The sequence below is a fragment of the Cinclus cinclus genome, chromosome 34 (genome assembly GCF_963662255.1).
Source record: "Cinclus cinclus chromosome 34, bCinCin1.1, whole genome shotgun sequence".
Classification (NCBI taxonomy): Eukaryota; Metazoa; Chordata; class Aves; order Passeriformes; family Cinclidae; genus Cinclus; species Cinclus cinclus.
The window spans coordinates 621860-641175 of NC_085079.1; the positions used below are offsets into that span (position 1 = coordinate 621860).

Below are 19316 nucleotides of genomic sequence, written 5' to 3' on the forward strand. Positions count from 1 at the left end.
GAACACCACAAACTGCCCCAGGACCCCCCCAAATCCACCCCCCACCCATCCCAGTGCCCCCCTAAACTTTCAAACCCACCTCTGAGCCCCCCAAATTCCATCCCAGTCCCTCCCAGTTCCCCCAACTTACCCACACTGGGGGACCAGGCGCCGTAGGCCGGGGTGGCCCCTTGGTTCCAGGGGGTCATGGCTGGGGACATCCCCCCCATGGGGCTGGGGGCTGATCCGAAGAACATCCCGGTGGCTGTGGAGAGAGACAGGGGGGTCAAGGGTACCCCAAAATCGGGGGGTACCCCAAAATCGGGGAGATATCAAAATATGGGGGACACCAGGTGATCAGGGCTTAGGACATGATGATGGCCATGGTGATGTTTTTGGGGGTCACCATCACCCCTTGGGGTGCTCCTTCCTTCTCCCCCATGGACCCCCAAAATCTGGGGGATCCCAAAAAATGTGAGGGGAACCCCAAAATTTGGAGAATCCCAACATTTAGGGGATACCAGGTGACCAGGACAGGGTGACAGTGGTAGCCACGACGACCTTGAGGGAGAACCTTGGGTTGTCCCCAATGTCCTCCCTTGTAGGATCCCAATATTTCAGTCCCAGTGAACCCCAAAATCTGTGGGGACCCCAAAATCTGGGGCTGCCCCTTCTTGCCATGGGGCACCCAAAAACTGGACGATGACCTTGAGAGGGTTTTTGTGTCACCACCCTTGAGGTGTCCCCATTTCCCATCCCCATTTTTCCTGGGTCTATCCCCATTTTCCCATCCCCATTTTTCCCCATCCCCATTTCCCCAGCGGATTTTTTTTTTTTTTCCCCCCCCCAAGCTTTCTCTCAGCAATTTTTTTTTTTTTTTTTTTTTTTTTTTTTTTTTTTTTTTTTTGGGACTCACGTCCTCCGACCCCGAGGCCGGGCAGAGCGCTGGGAATTTCCATTCCATGTTTGCATTTCTCAGCATCCAGCAGGAGATCGAAGCACCCGGTGCCAGCCGGGGCCAACTGACCCAGCATGATGTTCTCAGAAACTCCTTTCATGGGGTCACTCTCCCCGTGGGCAGCTGCCTCCATCAGGACATCAACCTGAGGAGGGGGACACCCCAAAATCAGCCTGGAAACCCTAAATCTGTTACAACTCTCAATAGGCTGGAAAATACCCAAAATCCCGTAAAATGGCCCCGGAATCCCCCATTTCCAGCCCCAAAATCTCTCTCCCGTGCTCATTACCATTCTCCAAATCCCACTCCCACCCCGTTCCCCAATTCCCAACCCCAATCCCCACTCCCATCCCATCCCATATCCCAAATCCCATCCCAATCCCAATCCCAAATCCCATCCCAATCCCAATCCCAATCCCAATCCCAAATCCCATCCCAATCCCAATCCCAAATCCCATCCCATCCCAATCCCAAATCCCATATCCCAAATCCCATATCCCAAATCCCATCCCAATCCCAAATCCCATCCCATCCCAATCCCAAATCCCATCCCAAATCCCATCCCATATCCCAAATCCCATCCCATCCCAATCCCAAATCCCATCCCAAATCCCATCCCATATCCCAAATCCCATCCCATCCCAATCCCAAATCCCATCCCAAATCCCATCCCAAATCCCATCCCATCCCATATCCCATATCCCATCCCATCCCAATCCCAAATCCCATCCCATATCCAAAATCCCATCCCATCCCATATCCCATATCCCAAATCCCATCCCATCCCAATCCCATCCCAATCCCAAATCCCATCCCATATCCCAAATCCCATCCCGTATCCCAAATCCCAAATCCCATCCCAAATCCCAAATCCCATATCCCAAATCCCATCCCGTATCCCAAATCCCATCCCATCCCATCCCATATCCCATATCCCATCCCCACTCCACCCCCAGCCCCCATATTCCCACCCCATTCCCACTCCCCCATTCCTCCATTTTCCCGCTCTCACTCCACTCCCATCCCCATTCCCCCACTCCCCATATTCCCACCCCATTCCCATTTCCCCACTCCCCACACTCCCACCCCATAACTCCCACCCCATTCCCCATAACTCCCACCCATAACTCCCACCCCATAACTCCCACCCATAACTCCCACCCATAACTTCCACCCCATAACTCCCACCCCGTAACTCCCACCCCATAACTCTCACCCCACTCCCCATAACTCCCACCCCACTCCCCATAACTCCCACCCCATAACTCCCACCCATAACTCCCACCCATAACTTCCACCCCATAACTCCCACCCATAACTCCCACCCATAACTTCCACCCCATAACTCCCACCCCGTAACTCCCACCCCATAACTCTCACCCCACTCCCCATAACTCCCACCCCACTCCCCATAACTCCCACCCCGTAACTCCCACCCCATAACTCTCACCCCACTCCCCATAACTCCCACCCCACTCCCCATAACTCCCACCCCATAACTCCCACCCATAACTCCCACCCCGTAACTCCCACCCCATAACTCCCACCCCACTCCCCACAACTCCCACCCCATAACTCCCACCCCATAACTCCCACCCCACACCCCATAACTCCCACCCCATAACTCCCACCCCATAACTCCCACCCCACTCCCCATAACTCCCACCCCATAACTCCCACCCATAACTCCCACCCATAAGTCCCACCCCATAACTCCCACCCATAACTCCCACCCATAACTCCCACCCCACTCCCCATAACTCCCACCCCATAACTCCCACCCCACTCCCCACACTCCCAGCCCCGTTCCCCACCGTCTCCTCGAAGGAACACTTCATCAGGGGCCCGGTGTCCTGGCGGTTGACGCCGTGCCGGGTGATGGCCATCAGGTGTCCCCGGGACGTCATGGTGTCGCACAGCAGCGCCAGGTGACGATAGTTCACGTAGGAGCCGTCGAAGGAGATGACGTGGTACAGCTCCCGTTCCAGAGCCTTCCGCACCGCCTCGATCCCCAAAACCTGAGCCGGCCAGTTGGGATCCATCAGGGGGGGGGAGCTTGGAATTTGGGGGAGGGGCGTTGGAAATATAAAGGCGGGGATGTTTGGAATTCAGGGGTGGGAACGTCCGAAATCCAAAGGGGAATGCCCGAAATCCAGAGCAGTGGAGATCCCACCAGCCCCCAGGGTGTGCCCAGGTGTGGCCTTGTCACCTCCAGGTGTGTCCCTCACCCCCAGGTGCGCCCAGGTGACTCACGGTGAAGATCTCCACGATGTCGTTGGACGTGGTCCGTACGGGGTCCATGAGACCCCAGGTGTGTCCAGGTGTGTCCCTGTCACCCCCCAGGTGTGTCCCTCACCCCCAGGTGTGCCCAGGTGACTCACGGTGAAGATCTCCACGATGTCGTTGGACGTGGTCCGTACGGGGTCCATGAGACCCCAGGTGTGTCCAGGTGTGTCCCTGTTCACCCCCAGGTGTGTCCCTCACCCCCAGGTGCGCCCAGGTGACTCACGGTGAAGATCTCCACGATGTCGTTGGACGTGGTCCGTACGGGGTCCATGAGACCCCAGGTGTGTCCAGGTGTGTCCCTGTCACCCCCCAGGTGTGTCCCTCACCCCCAGGTGTGCCCAGGTGACTCACGGTGAAGATCTCCACGATGTCGTTGGACGTGGTCCGTACGGGGTCCATGAGACCCCAGGTGTGTCCAGGTGTGTCCCTGTTCACCCCCAGGTGTGTCCCTCACCCCCAGGTGTGTCCCTCACCCCCAGGTGCGCCCAGGTGACTCACGGTGAAGATCTCCACGATGTCGTTGGACGTGGTCCGTACGGGGTCCATGAGACCCCAGGTGTGTCCAGGTGTGTCCCTGTCACCCCCCAGGTGTGTCCCTCACCCCCAGGTGTGCCCAGGTGACTCACGGTGAAGATCTCCACGATGTCGTTGGACGTGGTCCGTACGGGGTCCATGAGACCCCAGGTGTGTCCAGGTGTGTCCCTGTCACCCCCAGGTGTGTCCCTCACCCCCAGGTGCGCCCAGGTGACTCACGGTGAAGATCTCCACGATGTCGTTGGACGTGGTCCGTACGGGGTCCATGAGACCCCAGGTGTGTCCAGGTGTGTCCCTCATCCCCAGGTGTGTCCAGATGTGTCCCTGTCACCCCCAGGTGTGTCCCTCACCCCCAGGTGCGCCCAGGTGATTCACGGTGAAGATCTCCACGATGTCGTTGGACGTGGTCCGTACGGGGTCCATGAGACCCCAGGTGTGTCCAGGTGTGTCCCTCACCCCCAGGTGTGTCCCTCACCCCCAGGTGCGCCCAGGTGACTCACGGTGAAGATCTCCACGATGTCGTTGGACGTGGTCCGTACGGGGTCCATGAGACCCCAGGTGTGTCCAGGTGTGTCCCTGTCACCCCCAGGTGTGTCCCTCACCCCCAGGTGCGCCCAGGTGACTCACGGTGAAGATCTCCACGATGTCGTTGGACGTGGTCCGTACGGGGTCCATGAGACCCCAGGTGTGTCCAGGTGTGTCCCTCACCCCCAGGTGTGTCCCTCACCCCCAGGTGCGCCCAGGTGACTCACGGTGAAGATCTCCACGATGTCGTTGGACGTGGTCCGTACGGGGTCCATGAGACCCCAGGTGTGTCCAGGTGTGTCCCTCACCCCCAGGTGTGTCCCTCACCCCCAGGTGTGCCCAGGTGACTCACGGTGAAGATCTCCACGATGTCGTTGGACGTGGTCCGTACGGGGTCCATGAGACCCCAGGTGTGTCCAGGTGTGTCCCTCATCCCCAGGTGTGTCCAGATGTGTCCCTGTCACCCCCAGGTGTGTCCCTCACCCCCAGGTGCGCCCAGGTGACTCACGGTGAAGATCTCCACGATGTCGTTGGACGTGGTCCGTACGGGGTCCACGTCCTTCTCGCTCAGCACGCGCATCAGGCTGACGCCGTCCGTCTCCAGGATCCACTCCTGCAGCGCCTTGAACTCCCCGTCCTCGGTGATGATGATCTTCTTCTTGTTGTCCGTCTGGGGCAGGTGCATGTACACCTGGGCAGGTGGGGACAGGTGTCACCAGGGACCACCTTGAGCCTTCTAAAGGTCTCTTGGAAGCTCCCAAAAGTCTCCATGTGGAGCTTCAGGTGTTCCTCGGGATCTACACCCCTCCAGGTGTCTCCAAAACCCCTCCAGGTGTCCCAAACTCCCTCCAGGTGCCCCCAAAACCCCTCCAGGTGCCCCCAAGCCTCTCCAGGTACCCCCCAAAACCCCTCCAGGTGTCCCAAACTCCCACCAGGTGTCCCCAAATCCCCACTAGGTACCCCTAGAACCCCTCCAGGTGTCCCCACCTTGCTGATCTGCTCGATGCCCTGCAGGGTCATGTCCGTCAGCATGTTGGACTCGATGCAGCGCAGGAAAACGTCGTCGTCCATCTTGTCCACCACTTCCTCCTCCTGGGAACACGGCGAGGGGACAGGTGACACTCGGGTCACCTGAGATGCCACCCGAGATGTCACCTGAGGTGTCCCCAGGTGCCCTCTCTGACCTCCTGCATCTTGTTCTCGTCGCTGTTCATGATGCGGATGCGCAGCACCAATTTCTCGGCGTTGTCGTCGTTGAAGATGCAGTTGAGGTCGTCACCGAAACCTGGATTGGGGACATGGGGTTGGGGACGGGGTCACCTCCGGGGTCACGCTACTCAAGGGACATCCAAAAATCTGGTAGGGACCCCAAAAAGTCAGACAGGTCAACCCAAAAGTCAGGCAGGTCAACCTAAAACCCTTCAAGAGTCATCCAGGTCACCCCAAAACCCCGAAAGTTCATCCAGGTCACCCCAAAACCCATCAAAGATAATTCAGGGCACCCCAAAAGCTCATCCAGATCACCCCCAAACCCCCTCAAACCCCCTCCAGGTTACCCCAAACCCCCTCAAATCCCCTCCAGGTCACCCCAAACCCTCTCAAACCCCCTCCAGGTCACCCTAAACCCCCTCCAGGTCACCCCAAACCCTCTCAAACCCCCTCCAGGTCACCCTAAACCCCCTCAAATCCCCTCCAGGTCACCCCAAACCCTCTCAAACCCTCTCCAGGTCACCCTAAACCCCCTCAAATCCCCTCCAGGTCACCCCAAACCCCCTCAAACCCCCTCCAGGTCACCCCAAACCCCCTCAAATCCCCTCCAGGTTACCCCAAACCCCCTCAAATCCCCTCCAGGTCACCCCAAACCCTCTCAAACCCCCTCCAGGTCACCCTAAACCCCCTCCAGGTCACCCCAAACCCCCTCAAATCCCCTCCAGGTCACCCTAAACCCCCTCCAGGTCACCCCAAACCCCCTCAAATCCCCTCCAGGTCACCCTAAACCCCCTCAAATCCCCTCCAGGTCACCCCAAACCCTCTCAAACCCCCTCCAGGTCACCCCAAACCCCCTCCACATCACCCCAAACCCCCTCCACGACCTCCAAAAGCTGCTCAGACACCCTCCAAACTCATCCAGATCACCTAAAAACCCCTCAAACCCCCTCCAGTTCACCCCATACCCTCTCCAGATCACCCCAAACCCCTCAAACCCCCTCCCTGATCACCCCAAACCTCCTCCAGATCACCCCAAACCCTCTCCAGGTCACCCCAAACCCCCTCAAACCCTCTCCAGATCACCCCAAACACACCCCAAAGCCCCTCCAGGTCACCCCCAACCCTCTCAAACCCCCTCCACGACCTCCAAAAGCTGCTCAGACACCCTCCAAACTCATCCAGGTCACCCCACACCCACCCCAAAGCCCCTCCCCAAACCCACCGGCGTTGATCTTCTCGGCGATCTGCTCCATGGTCAGCTTGCGGTCGGTCATGTGCTTGCGGTCGAGCTCCACGCGCAGCAGCCAGGGCGAGATGCGGCTCACGTCGAAGTCGGGCATCTCGTAGTAAACGTTGACCCACTCCTGGTCCTCGGCCACCACCGTGCTCTGAGGGTTGGGGTCGTAGTAGATGGCGGTGTTGGCCGTCACCTTGCGCAGCGTGGTGTGCTCCAGGCGGCACAGGATGTCCTGGGGACGTGGGGACAGTCAGGGGACATTGGGGACAGTGAGGGGATGTGGGGACACTGGGGACATTGGGGACATTGGGGACAGTGAGGGGATGTGGGGACACTGGGGACATTGGGGACATTGGGGACAGTGAGGGGATGTGGGGACACTGGGGACATTGGGGACATTGGGGACAGTGAGGGGCTGTGGGGACATTGGGGACAGTGAGGGGATGTGGGGACACTGGGGACATTGGGGACATTGGGGACAGTGAGGGGATGTGGGGACACTGGGGACATTGGGGACATTGGGGACAGTGAGGGGATGTGGGGACACTGGGGACATTGGGGACATTGGGGACAGTGAGGGGATGTGGGGACACTGGGGACATTGGGGACATTGGGGACAGTGAGGGGCTGTGGGGACATTGGGGACAGTGAGGGGATGTGGGGACACTGGGGACATTGGGGACATTGGGGACAGTGAGGGGCTGTGGGGACATTGGGGACAGTGAGGGGATGTGGGGACATTGGGGACATTGGGGACATTGAGGGCAGTCAGGAGACATTGGGGACAGTGAGGGGATGTGGGGACACTGGAGACACTGGGGACATTGAGGGCAGTGAGGGGACACTGAGGACAGTGAGGGGCTGTGGGGACACTGGGGACATTGGGGACATTGAGGGCAGTCAGGGGACATTGGGGACAGTGAGGGGCTGTGGGGACACTGGGGACATTGGGGACATTGAGGGCAGTCAGGGGACACTGGGGACATTGGGACAGTCAGGGGACGTTGGGGACATTGAGGGCAGTGAGGGGACATTGAGGACAGTGAGGGGCTGTGGGGACACTGGGGACATTGGGGACATTGAGGGCAGTCAGGGGACACTGGGGACAGTGAGGGGATGTGGGGACACTGGAGACACTGGGGACAGTCAGGGGACATTGAGGGCAGTCAGGGGACACTGGGGACATTGGGACAGTCAGGGGACGTTGGGGACATTGAGGAGATGTGGGGACACTGGGGACCTTGGGACAGTCAGGGGACATTGAGGGCAGTGAGGGGACACTGGGGACATTGGGGACAGTCAGGGGACATTGGGAGCGTGGTGTGCTCCAGGCAGCACAGGATGTCCTGGGGACAGTGAGGGGACACTGGGACAGTCAGAGGACATTGGGGACACTCAGGGGACACTGAGGACACAGAGGTGACGTAACCCCACAAAACCACAACGAGAACACAAACCCACAGGGCCACCACCAGACCCCCAAATTCCTCCCATCCCCCTGTCCCCGAGGCGTCCCCAAAGTGTCCCCAAGATGTCCCCGAGTGCCACCTTGGCGCGCTCGGCGTCGCGGGCGCTCTGTCCCAGCAGGAACACGGTGAGGGACGGAGTTTTGGGTTTTTTGGAGATGTTGATGAGTTCCTTGAGGCGGGGGACACCCAAGGTGACGTTTTTGGCCGAAACCCCGGCGTAGTGGAAGGTGTTGAGGGTCATCTGAGTGGCCGGTTCGCCCAGGGACTGCGCGGCCAGCGCGCCGACCATCTCACCGGGGTGAGCCTGAGGGACACCAAAACGTCACAAACCCTAAAACTGACCCCAAACCATCTCACCGGGGTGAGCCTGAGGGACACCAAAACGTCACAAACCCTAAAACTGACCCCAAACCATCTCACCGGGGTGAGCCTGAGGGACACCAAAACGTCACAAACCCTAAAACTGACCCCAAACCATCTCACCGGGGTGAGCCTGAGGGACACCAGAACGTCACAAACCCTAAAACTGACCCCAAACCATCTCACCGGGGTGAGCCTGAGGGACACCAAAACGTCACAAACCCTAAAACTGACCCCAAACCATCTCACCGGGGTGAGCCTGAGGGACACCAGAACGTCACAAACCCTAAAACTGACCCCAAACCATCTCACCGGGGTGAGCCTGAGGGACACCAGAACGTCACAAACCCTAAAACTGACCCCAAACCATCTCACCGGGGTGAGCCTGAGGGACACCAGAACGTCACAAACCCTAAAACTGACCCCAAACCATCTCACCGGGGTGAGCCTGAGGGACACCAAAACGTCACAAACCCTAAAACTGACCCCAAACCATCTCACCGGGGTGAGCCTGAGGGACACCAGAACGTCACAAACCCTAAAACTGACCCCAAACCATCTCACCGGGGTGAGCCTGAGGGACACCAGAACGTCACAAACCCTAAAACTGACCCCAAACCATCTCACCGGGGTGAGCCTGAGGGACACCAGAACGTCACAAACCCTAAAACTGACCCCAAACCATCTCACCGGGGTGAGCCTGAGGGACACCAAAACGTCACAAACCCTAAAACTGACCCCAAACCATCTCACCGGGGTGAGCCTGAGGGACACCAGAACGTCACAAACCCTAAAACTGACCCCAAACCATCTCACCGGGGTGAGCCTGAGGGACACCAGAACGTCACAAACCCTAAAACTGACCCCAAACCATCTCACCGGGGTGAGCCTGAGGGACACCAGAACGTCACAAACCCTAAAACTGACCCCAAACCATCTCACCGGGGTGAGCCTGAGGGACACCAGAACGTCACAAACCCTAAAACTGACCCCAAACCATCTCACCGGGGTGAGCCTGAGGGGACATGGGGACACCAAAGTGTCACAGGGAGGTGACAAACCCTAAAACTGACCCCAGGGTGGGCTTGAGGGGATACAGGGACAGCAAAGTTGCAGAGGGGGGTGAGAAACCCCAGAGCTGATCCCAAATCCCCCGAACACTGACCCCAAACCCACAACCACTGACCCCGAACACCCCAATAACGACCCCAAACCCCAATATTGACCCCAAACCCTCAGGATGTGACCCCAAGCCCGCTGTCACGATGGCCTGGTTGGACTTGGACTCCATCTCCCCCAGCAGCCAGTCCAAGGAACCCCAAACACTGACCCTAAACACCCCAATAACGACCCCAAACCCCCCCAATGACCCCAAACACCCCCAATGACCCCAAACACCCAACCACTGACCCCAAACACCCAACCACTGACCCCAAACCCCCCAATAACGACCCCAAACCCCCCCAATGACCCCAAACACCCAACCACTGACCCCAAACACCCAACCACTGACCCCAAACACCCAACCACTGACCCCAAACACCCAACCATTGACCCCAAGCCCGCTCTCACGATGGCCTGGTTGAACTTGGACTCCATCTCCCCCAGCAGCCAGTCCAAGGAACCCCAAACACTGACCCTAAACACCCCAATAACGACCCCAAACACCCCAATAACGACCCCAAACCCCCCCAATGACCCCAAACCTCCCCAATGACCCCAAACACCCAACCACTGACCCCAAACACCCAACCATTGACCCCAAGCCCGCTCTCACGATGGCCTGGTTGAACTTGGACTCCATCTCCCCCAGCAGCCAGTCCAAGGAACCCCAAACACTGACCCCAAACACCCCAATAACGACCCCAAACCCCCCAATAACGACCCCAAACACCCAACCACTGACCCCAAACACCCAACCAGTGACCCCAAACACCCAACCACTGACCCCAAACCCCCCAATAACGACCCCAAACACCCAACCACTGACCCCAAACCCCCCCAATGACCCCAAACACCCAACCACTGACCCCAAACACCCCAATAACGACCCCAAACCCCCCCAATGACCCCAAACACCCAACCATTGACCCCAAACACCCAACCATTGACCCCAAGCCCGCTCTCACGATGGCCTGGTTGAACTTGGACTCCATCTCCCCCAGCAGCCAGTCCAAGGAACCCCAAACACTGACCCTAAACACCCCAATAATGACCCCAAACCCCCCAATAACGACCCCAAACACCCAACCACTGACCCCAAACCCCCCCAATGACCCCAAACACCCAACCACTGACCCCAAACACCCAACCATTGACCCCAAGCCCGCTCTCACGATGGCCTGGTTGAACTTGGACTCCATCTCCCCCAGCAGCCAGTCCAAGGAACCCCAAACACTGACCCTAAACACCCCAATAACGACCCCAAACACCCCAATAACGACCCCAAACCCCCCCAATGACCCCAAACCTCCCCAATGACCCCAAACACCCAACCACTGACCCCAAACACCCAACCATTGACCCCAAACCCCCCAATAACGACCCCAAACCCCCCCAATGACCCCAAACACCCAACCACTGACCCCAAACACCCAACCACTGACCCCAAACACCCAACCACTGACCCCAAACACCCAACCATTGACCCCAAGCCCGCTCTCACGATGGCCTGGTTGAACTTGGACTCGATCTCCCCCAGCAGCCAGTCCAAGGAACCCCAAACACTGACCCCAAACACCCCAATAACGACCCCAAACCCCCCAATAACGACCCCAAACACCCAACCACTGACCCCAAACACCCAACCAGTGACCCCAAACACCCAACCACTGACCCCAAACCCCCCAATAACGACCCCAAACACCCAACCACTGACCCCAAACCCCCCCAATGACCCCAAACACCCAACCACTGACCCCAAACACCCCAATAACGACCCCAAACCCCCCCAATGACCCCAAACACCCAACCACTGACCCCAAACACCCAACCATTGACCCCAAGCCCGCTCTCACGATGGCCTGGTTGAACTTGGACTCCATCTCCCCCAGCAGCCAGTCCAAGGAACCCCAAACACTGACCCTAAACACCCCAATAACGACCCCAAACCCCCCAATAACGACCCCAAACACCCAACCACTGACCCCAAACCCCCCCAATGACCCCAAACACCCAACCACTGACCCCAAACACCCAACCATTGACCCCAAGCCCGCTCCCACGATGGCCTGGTTGAACTTGGACTCCATCTCCCCCAGCAGCCAGTCCAAGGAACCCCAAACACTGACCCTAAACACCCCAATAACGACCCCAAACACCCCAATAACGACCCCAAACCCCCCCAATGACCCCAAACACCCAACCACTGACCCCAAACCCCCCCAATGACCCCAAACACCCAACCAGTGACCCCAAACACCCAACCATTGACCCCAAGCCCGCTCTCACGATGGCCTGGTTGAACTTGGACTCCATCTCCCCCAGCAGCCAGTCCAAGGAACCCCAAACACTGACCCTAAACACCCCAATAACGACCCCAAACACCCAACCACTGACCCCAAACCCCCCCAATGACCCCAAACACCCAACCACTGACCCCAAACACCCAACCATTGACCCCAAACACCCAACCATTGACCCCAAACACCCAACCACTGACCCCAAACACCCAACCATTGACCCCAAGCCCGCTCTCACGATGGCCTGGTTGAACTTGGACTCGATCTCCCCCAGCAGCCAGTCGAAGGCCTCCCCGCTGAGCCGGAACTCCTCCACCATGCGGCGGCTGCAGAGCGTGGAGCGCAGGTGGATGTTGAAGAGCAGCGTGGCGTTCTCCTGCGCCTGTCGGCTCAGGGGATCCTCCCCGTTCACGATCACCAGCTTTCGGCTCAGCTCCTTCACCCCTGAGGGGACAGCGGGGTCCAAACGGGGTCGGAGGGAGGGATGGAACGTTCCAGAGAATCCCCAAAGTCGTTATGGGTTTCTTGAGGGACTCAAGGACCTCCCAGAACCTTCTCTGAGGGACTCAAGAACCTCCCAGAGCATCCCCAAAACCATCAGGGATTCTTTGAGGGACTCGAGGACCTCCCAAAACCTTCCAGATGGACTCTAGAACATCCCCAAACCCATCAGAGCTTCCTCAGGGACTCCCAGAACCTTCTCTGAGGGACTCAAGGACCTCCCAGAACCTTCCAGAACATCCCCAAACCCATCAGAGCTTCCTCAGGGACTTGAGAACCTCCCAGAACCTTCTCTGAGGGACTCAAGGACTTCCAGAACCTTCCAGAGCATCCCCAAACCCATCAGAGCTTCCAGAGCATCCCAAAAACCATCAGGATTTCCTGAGGGTCCCACGTACCCCCAGAACTTCCCTGGGGTCCTTCAACTTCCCTGGGACCTTCCTGGGGGTCCCCAAATCCCCCTGGGATCTTCTTGGGAGTCCCCAAATTCCCCTGGGACCTTCTTGGGGGTCCCCAAATTCCCCTGGGATCTTCTTGGGAGTCCCCAAATCCTCCTGGGATCTTCTTGGGAGTCCCCAAATTCCCCTGGGATCTTCTTGGGAGTCCCCAAATTCCCCCCAAACCTTCTTGGGAGTCCCCAGATCTCCCCAGAACCTTTTAGGGGGTCCCCAAATCCCCTTGGGACCTTCTTGGGGTTCCCCAAATCTCCCCTGGGATCTTCCCAAATCCCCCCAGCTCCTTTCCGAAGACCGTGCTTGGTCCAAATCCCCCCAGAACTTCAGGAAAAGTTTCCAAATCCCAACCCCCAAATCCCTTTTTTTTTTTTTTTTGGGGGGGGGGGGAGGGGGGGGGTTCAGGGACCCCTCCTCAGGTGGATTTTGGGGTTCCCCACTCACCCTCCACCACCTTGACGGGGTGCAGGTCCGAGGGCAGCCGGGAGTTGATGTGGAAAATCTTCTGAGCGTTCCAGATCATGCGGAGCAGGTTACAGGGGAGCACCACCTGGGCAGGGGGGGAGAACCCCAAAAATCGGGGGGGACAGGTCAGAAATGGGGGGGAAAATCCCAAAACTGGGGGGGGAGAACCCCAAAAAAATTGGGGGGGGGGGGGGGGGGGGCGGGCACAGGTCAGAAATGGGGGGGAAAAATCCCAAAATCAGAGGGTACAGGTCTGAAATGGGGGGAAAAAAATCCCAAAATTGGGGGGCACAGGTCTGAAATGGGGGGAAAAAAAATCCCAAAATCGGGGGGCACAGGTCTGAAACGGGGGGAAAAAAATCCCAAAATTGGGGGGCACAGGTCTGAAATGGGGGGAAAAAAAATCCCAAAATTGGGGGGCACAGGTCTGAAACGGGGGGAAAAAAATCCCAAAATTGGGGGGCACAGGTCTGAAATGGGGGGAAAAAAAATCCCAAAATTGGGGGGCACAGGTCTGAAATGGGGGGCAGAACCCCAAAATCAGGGGGTCCGAACTCCAGAAATGGGGGGCAGAACCCCAAAAAGGGGGGAATTTGGGATATCTAGGTTGGATTTTGGGGTATCCTGGTTGGGTTTTTGGATATCTCAGTTGGGTTTTGGGGTGTCCCAAGGACTTGTTGGGTCGTCCCATGGATTTTTTGGGGTCACCTTGCTGTCCCCAGTGGGGAAGGATGACCCAGAGCACCTCCATGCACCCCAAAAGGAGGAACTTGAGGAATTTCAATCGGATTTGGGGTTCTCTTGGTTGGATTTTGGAGTATCTCGGTCGCTTTTCGCGATATCTCAGTTGGGTTTTGGGTCGTCCCATGGATTTTTTGGGGTGTCCCATAGATTTTTTGGGGTCACCTTGCTGTCCCCAATGGGGAAGAATGACCCAGAGCACCTCCATGCATCCCAAAAGGAGGAACTTGAGGAATTTCAATCGGATTTGGGGTTCTCTTGGTTGGATTTTGGAGTATCGCGGTCGCTTTTCGCGATATCTCAGTTGGGTTTTGGGTCGTCCCATGGATTTTTTGGGGTGTCCCATAGATTTTTTGGGGTCACCTTGCTGTCTCCAGTGGGGAAGGATGACCCAGAGCACCTCCATGCATCCCAAAAGGAGGAATTTGAGATTTCTCATTTGGATTTTGGGTATCTCAGTTGGGTTTTGGGTCGTCCCATGGATTTTTTGGGGTGTCCCATAGATTTTTTGGGGTCACCTTGCTGTCCCCAATGGGGAAGGATGACCCAGAGCACCTCCATGCATCCCAAAAGGAGGAATTTGAGATTTCTCATTTGGATTTTGGGTATCTCAGTTGGGTTTTGGGTCGTCCCATGGATTTTTTGGGGTGTCCCATAGATTTTTTGGGGTCACCTTGCTGTCCCCAATGGGGAAGAATGACCCAGAGCACCTCCATGCATCCCAAAAGGAGGAATTTGAGATTTCTCATTTGGATTTTGGGTATCTCAGTTGGGTTTTGGGTCGTCCCATGGATTTTTTGGGGTGTCCCATAGATTTTTTGGGGTCACCTTGCTGTCCCCAGTGGGGAAGATGACCCAGAGCACCTCCATGCACCCCAAAAGGAGGAATTTGAGATTTCTCATTTGGATTTTGGGTATCTCAGTTGGGTTTTGGGTCGTCCCATGGATTTTTTGGGGTGTCCCATAGATTTTTTGGGGTCACCTTGCTGTCCCCAGTGGGGAAGATGACCCAGAGCACCTCCATGCATCCCAAAAGGAGGAATTTGAGATTTCTCATTTGGATTTTGGGTTGTTTGTGTTTTGGGGTATCTCAGTTGGGTTTTGGGTCGTCCCATGGATTTTTTGGGGTGTCCCATAGATTTTTTGGGGTCACCTTGCTGTCTCCAGTGGGGAAGAATGACCCAGAGCACCTCCATGCACCCCAAAAGGAGGAACTTGAGGAATTTCAATCGGATTTGGGGTTCTCTTGGTTGGATTTTGGAGTATCTCGGTCGCTTTTCGCGATATCTCAGTTGGGTTTTGGGTCGTCCCATGGATTTTTTGGGGTGTCCCATAGATTTTTTGGGGTCACCTTGCTGTCTCCAGTGGGGAAGGATGACCCAGAGCACCTCCATGCACCCCAAAAGGAGGAATTTGAGATTTCTCATTTGGATTTTGGGTATCTCAGTTGGGTTTTGGGTCGTCCCATGGATTTTTTGGGGTGTCCCATAGATTTTTTGGGGTCACCTTGCTGTCCCCAGTGGGGAAGATGACCCAGAGCACCTCCATGCATCCCAAAAGGAGGAATTTGAGATTTCTCATTTGGATTTTGGGTTGTTTGTGTTTTGGGGTATCTCAGTTGGGTTTTGGGTCGTCCCATGGATTTTTTGGGGTGTCCCATAGATTTTTTGGGGTCACCTTGCTGTCTCCAGTGGGGAAGAATGACCCAGAGCACCTCCATGCACCCCAAAAGGAGGAACTTGAGGAATTTCAATCGGATTTGGGGTTCTCTTGGTTGGATTTTGGAGTATCTCGGTCGCTTTTCGCGATATCTCAGTTGGGTTTTGGGTCGTCCCATGGATTTTTTGGGGTGTCCCATAGATTTTTTGGGGTCACCTTGCTGTCCCCAATGGGGAAGAATGACCCAGAGCACCTCCATGCATCCCAAAAGGAGGAACTTGAGGAATTTCAATCGGATTTGGGGTTCTCTTGGTTGGATTTTGGAGTATCGCGGTCGCTTTTCGCGATATCTCAGTTGGGTTTTGGGTCGTCCCATGGATTTTTTGGGGTGTCCCATAGATTTTTTGGGGTCACCTTGCTGTCTCCAGTGGGGAAGGATGACCCAGAGCACCTCCATGCATCCCAAAAGGAGGAATTTGAGATTTCTCATTTGGATTTTGGGTATCTCAGTTGGGTTTTGGGTCGTCCCATGGATTTTTTGGGGTGTCCCATAGATTTTTTGGGGTCACCTTGCTGTCCCCAATGGGGAAGGATGACCCAGAGCACCTCCATGCATCCCAAAAGGAGGAATTTGAGATTTCTCATTTGGATTTTGGGTATCTCAGTTGGGTTTTGGGTCGTCCCATGGATTTTTTGGGGTGTCCCATAGATTTTTTGGGGTCACCTTGCTGTCCCCAATGGGGAAGAATGACCCAGAGCACCTCCATGCATCCCAAAAGGAGGAATTTGAGATTTCTCATTTGGATTTTGGGTATCTCAGTTGGGTTTTGGGTCGTCCCATGGATTTTTTGGGGTGTCCCATAGATTTTTTGGGGTCACCTTGCTGTCCCCAATGGGGAAGAATGACCCAGAGCACCTCCATGCATCCCAAAAGGAGGAATTTGAGATTTCTCATTTGGATTTTGGGTTGTTTGTGTTTTGGGGTATCTCAGTTGGGTTTTGGGTCGTCCCATGGATTTTTTGGGGTGTCCCATAGATTTTTTGGGGTCACCTTGCTGTCTCCAGTGGGGAAGAATGACCCAGAGCACCTCCATGCACCCCAAAAGGAGGAACTTGAGGAATTTCAATCGGATTTGGGGTTCTCTTGGTTGGATTTTGGAGTATCTCGGTCGCTTTTCGCGATATCTCAGTTGGGTTTTGGGTCGTCCCATGGATTTTTTTGGGGTGTCCCATAGATTTTTTGGGGTCACCTTGCTATCTCCAGTGGGGAAGATGACCCGCAGCACCTCCCTGTCCTCCCGCATTCGGTCGAACTCGCGCTCCAGCTCGTTCTGGATGTGGGCGTTGGACAGGATGTCCTTGACCAGCTCCTCCTGCAGCGTCCGGCGCAGCGCCCGCTCGTTGGTGTAATCAAACTTGAACCTGAGGGGACACCAGGACACCTCAGGGACACCAAAGTGTCACCCACGGGCTTGGAGAAAGTTGGGGACATCCCCTCCAAAAAATAAAAAAAAAAAAAAAAAAAAAAAGTTGGTTTGTATTGGGTAGGAGAAGGTTGGGGAAATCAAAAAAACGTCACCCAGGTTGGGGAAGAAAGGCTTGAAGAATCCAAAATGTCCCCAAATCGAATTTGAAGACTCCAAAATGTCCCCAACTCCCCTTTGAAGATCCCAAAATGTCCCTAAATTGAATTTCAAGACCCTAGAATGTCCCAAACTTGAATCTCAAGACCCCAAAATGTTCCCAAATCAAATCTGAAGACCCCAAGATGTCCCAAACTCCCACTTGAAGATCACAAAACATCCCCCACTCCCATCTGAAGACCCCAACTCAAACCTGAAGATCCCAAAATGTCCCAAATTCTCATTTGAAGACTCCAACTCTCATTTAAAGACCCCAAAATGTCCCCAAATCAAAACTGAAAACCCCAAAATGTCCTCAGTTCTCATTAGAAGACTCCAACTCTCATCTGAGGACTCCAAGATGTCCCCAACTCCCATTTAAAGACCCCAAAACGTCCCCAACTCTCATCTGATGACTCCAACTCAAACCTGAAAACTCCAAAATGTCCCCAAATCAAATCTTAAGACCCCCAAGATGTCCCAAACTCAAACCTGAAGACCCCAAATGTCCCCAGCTCCCATCTGAAGACCCCAACTCAAACCTGAAGACCCCAAATGTCCCCAGCTCCCATCTGAAGACCCCAACTCAAACCTGAAGACCCCAAATGTCCCCAGCTCCCATTTGAAGACCCCAACTCAAACCTGAAGACCCCAAATGTTCCCAGCTCCCATTTGAAGACCCCAACTCAAACCTGAAGACCCCAAATGTCCCCAGCTCCCATTTGAAGACCCCAACTCAAACCTGAAGACCCCAAATGTCCCCAGCTCCCATTTGAAGACCCCAACTCAAACCTGAAGACCCCAAATCTCCCCAGCTCCCATCTGAAGACCCCAACTCAAACCTGAAGACCCCAAATCTCCCCAGCTCCCATTTGAAGACCCCAACTCAAACCTGAAGACCCCAAATCTCCCCAGCTCCCATTTGAAGACCCCAACTCAAACCTGAAGACCCCAAATGTCCCCAGCTCCCATTTGAAGACCCCAACTCAAACCTGAAGACCCCAAATCTCCCCAGTTCCCATTTGAAGACCCCAACTCAAACCTGAAGACCCCAAATGTCCCCAGCTCCCATTTGAAGACCCCAACTCAAACCTGAAGACCCCAAATGTCCCCAGCTCCCATTTGAAGACCCCAACTCAAACCTGAAGACCCCAAATGTCCCCAGCTCCCATTTGAAGACCCCAACTCCCATCTGAAGACCCCCAAACATCCCCAAACTCCCTGAATCAGCCCCCTCCATGACCCCAAAACCGAGCCTTCCTCCCCGTGTCCCCCCTCACTTCTTCTCGAAGGCTTTGTTGGATGGTTTGAGGGTGGCCAGGTTCTGGAACTCCACGCTCTCCCCGGCCAGCCCGTCCTCGCCGTAACGCAGCTGCACCACCTGGTTGATGGAGTTCCTGACCGTGGCGTCGTACTTGACCATCACCGATTCCATGGACTTGATCAGACGCCGTTGGATGTACCCTGAGGGGTGGGGCAGGGGTCAGTGAAGGGTTGGGGGGATCCTGGAGATCTCCAGGAGATGTTTAAGGAGGGTCTGTGGGGACCTGGAGGTGTCTGGGGAGGGTTTGGGGTCTACATGAGGTGTTTGAGGAGGGGTTGGGGGGACCTAGAGATCTCCTGGAAGTGTTTGAGGAAGGTTTGGGGTTCCTGGAGGTGTTTGAGGAGGGTTTGGGGTTCCTGGAGGTGTTTGAGGAAGGTTTGGGGAGACCTGGACATCTCCAGGAGGTGTTTGAGGAAGGTTTGGGGAGACCTGGACATCTCCAGGAGGTGTTTGAGGAGGGTTTGGGGGACCTGGAGGTGTTTGAAGAAGGTTTGGGGTCTACAGGAGGTGTTTGAGGAGGGTTTGGGGGACCTG

At 55.9% G+C, this 19316-nt stretch overlaps 1 protein-coding gene across 2 annotated transcripts in view; it reads right to left on the reverse strand.

Annotated features, from left to right (window-relative positions):
- Positions 1 to 19316, reverse strand: part of POLR2A (RNA polymerase II subunit A) — a 54123-nt gene that overhangs the window by 3559 nt on the left and 31248 nt on the right. For both annotated transcript variants that reach the window (XM_062512184.1, XM_062512185.1), the window contains 12 exons: positions 18739 to 18922; positions 17087 to 17258; positions 13416 to 13521; positions 12257 to 12462; positions 8277 to 8501; positions 6714 to 6960; positions 5467 to 5567; positions 5270 to 5374; positions 4791 to 4973; positions 2752 to 2955; positions 896 to 1082; positions 131 to 244 (listed from right to left, as the gene is read on the reverse strand). In XM_062512184.1, coding sequence (XP_062368168.1) covers positions 131 to 244; positions 896 to 1082; positions 2752 to 2955; positions 4791 to 4973; positions 5270 to 5374; positions 5467 to 5567; positions 6714 to 6960; positions 8277 to 8501; positions 12257 to 12462; positions 13416 to 13521; positions 17087 to 17258; positions 18739 to 18922 — 2034 coding nt within the window. The remainder of the gene's footprint in view (positions 1 to 130; positions 245 to 895; positions 1083 to 2751; positions 2956 to 4790; positions 4974 to 5269; positions 5375 to 5466; positions 5568 to 6713; positions 6961 to 8276; positions 8502 to 12256; positions 12463 to 13415; positions 13522 to 17086; positions 17259 to 18738; positions 18923 to 19316) is intronic.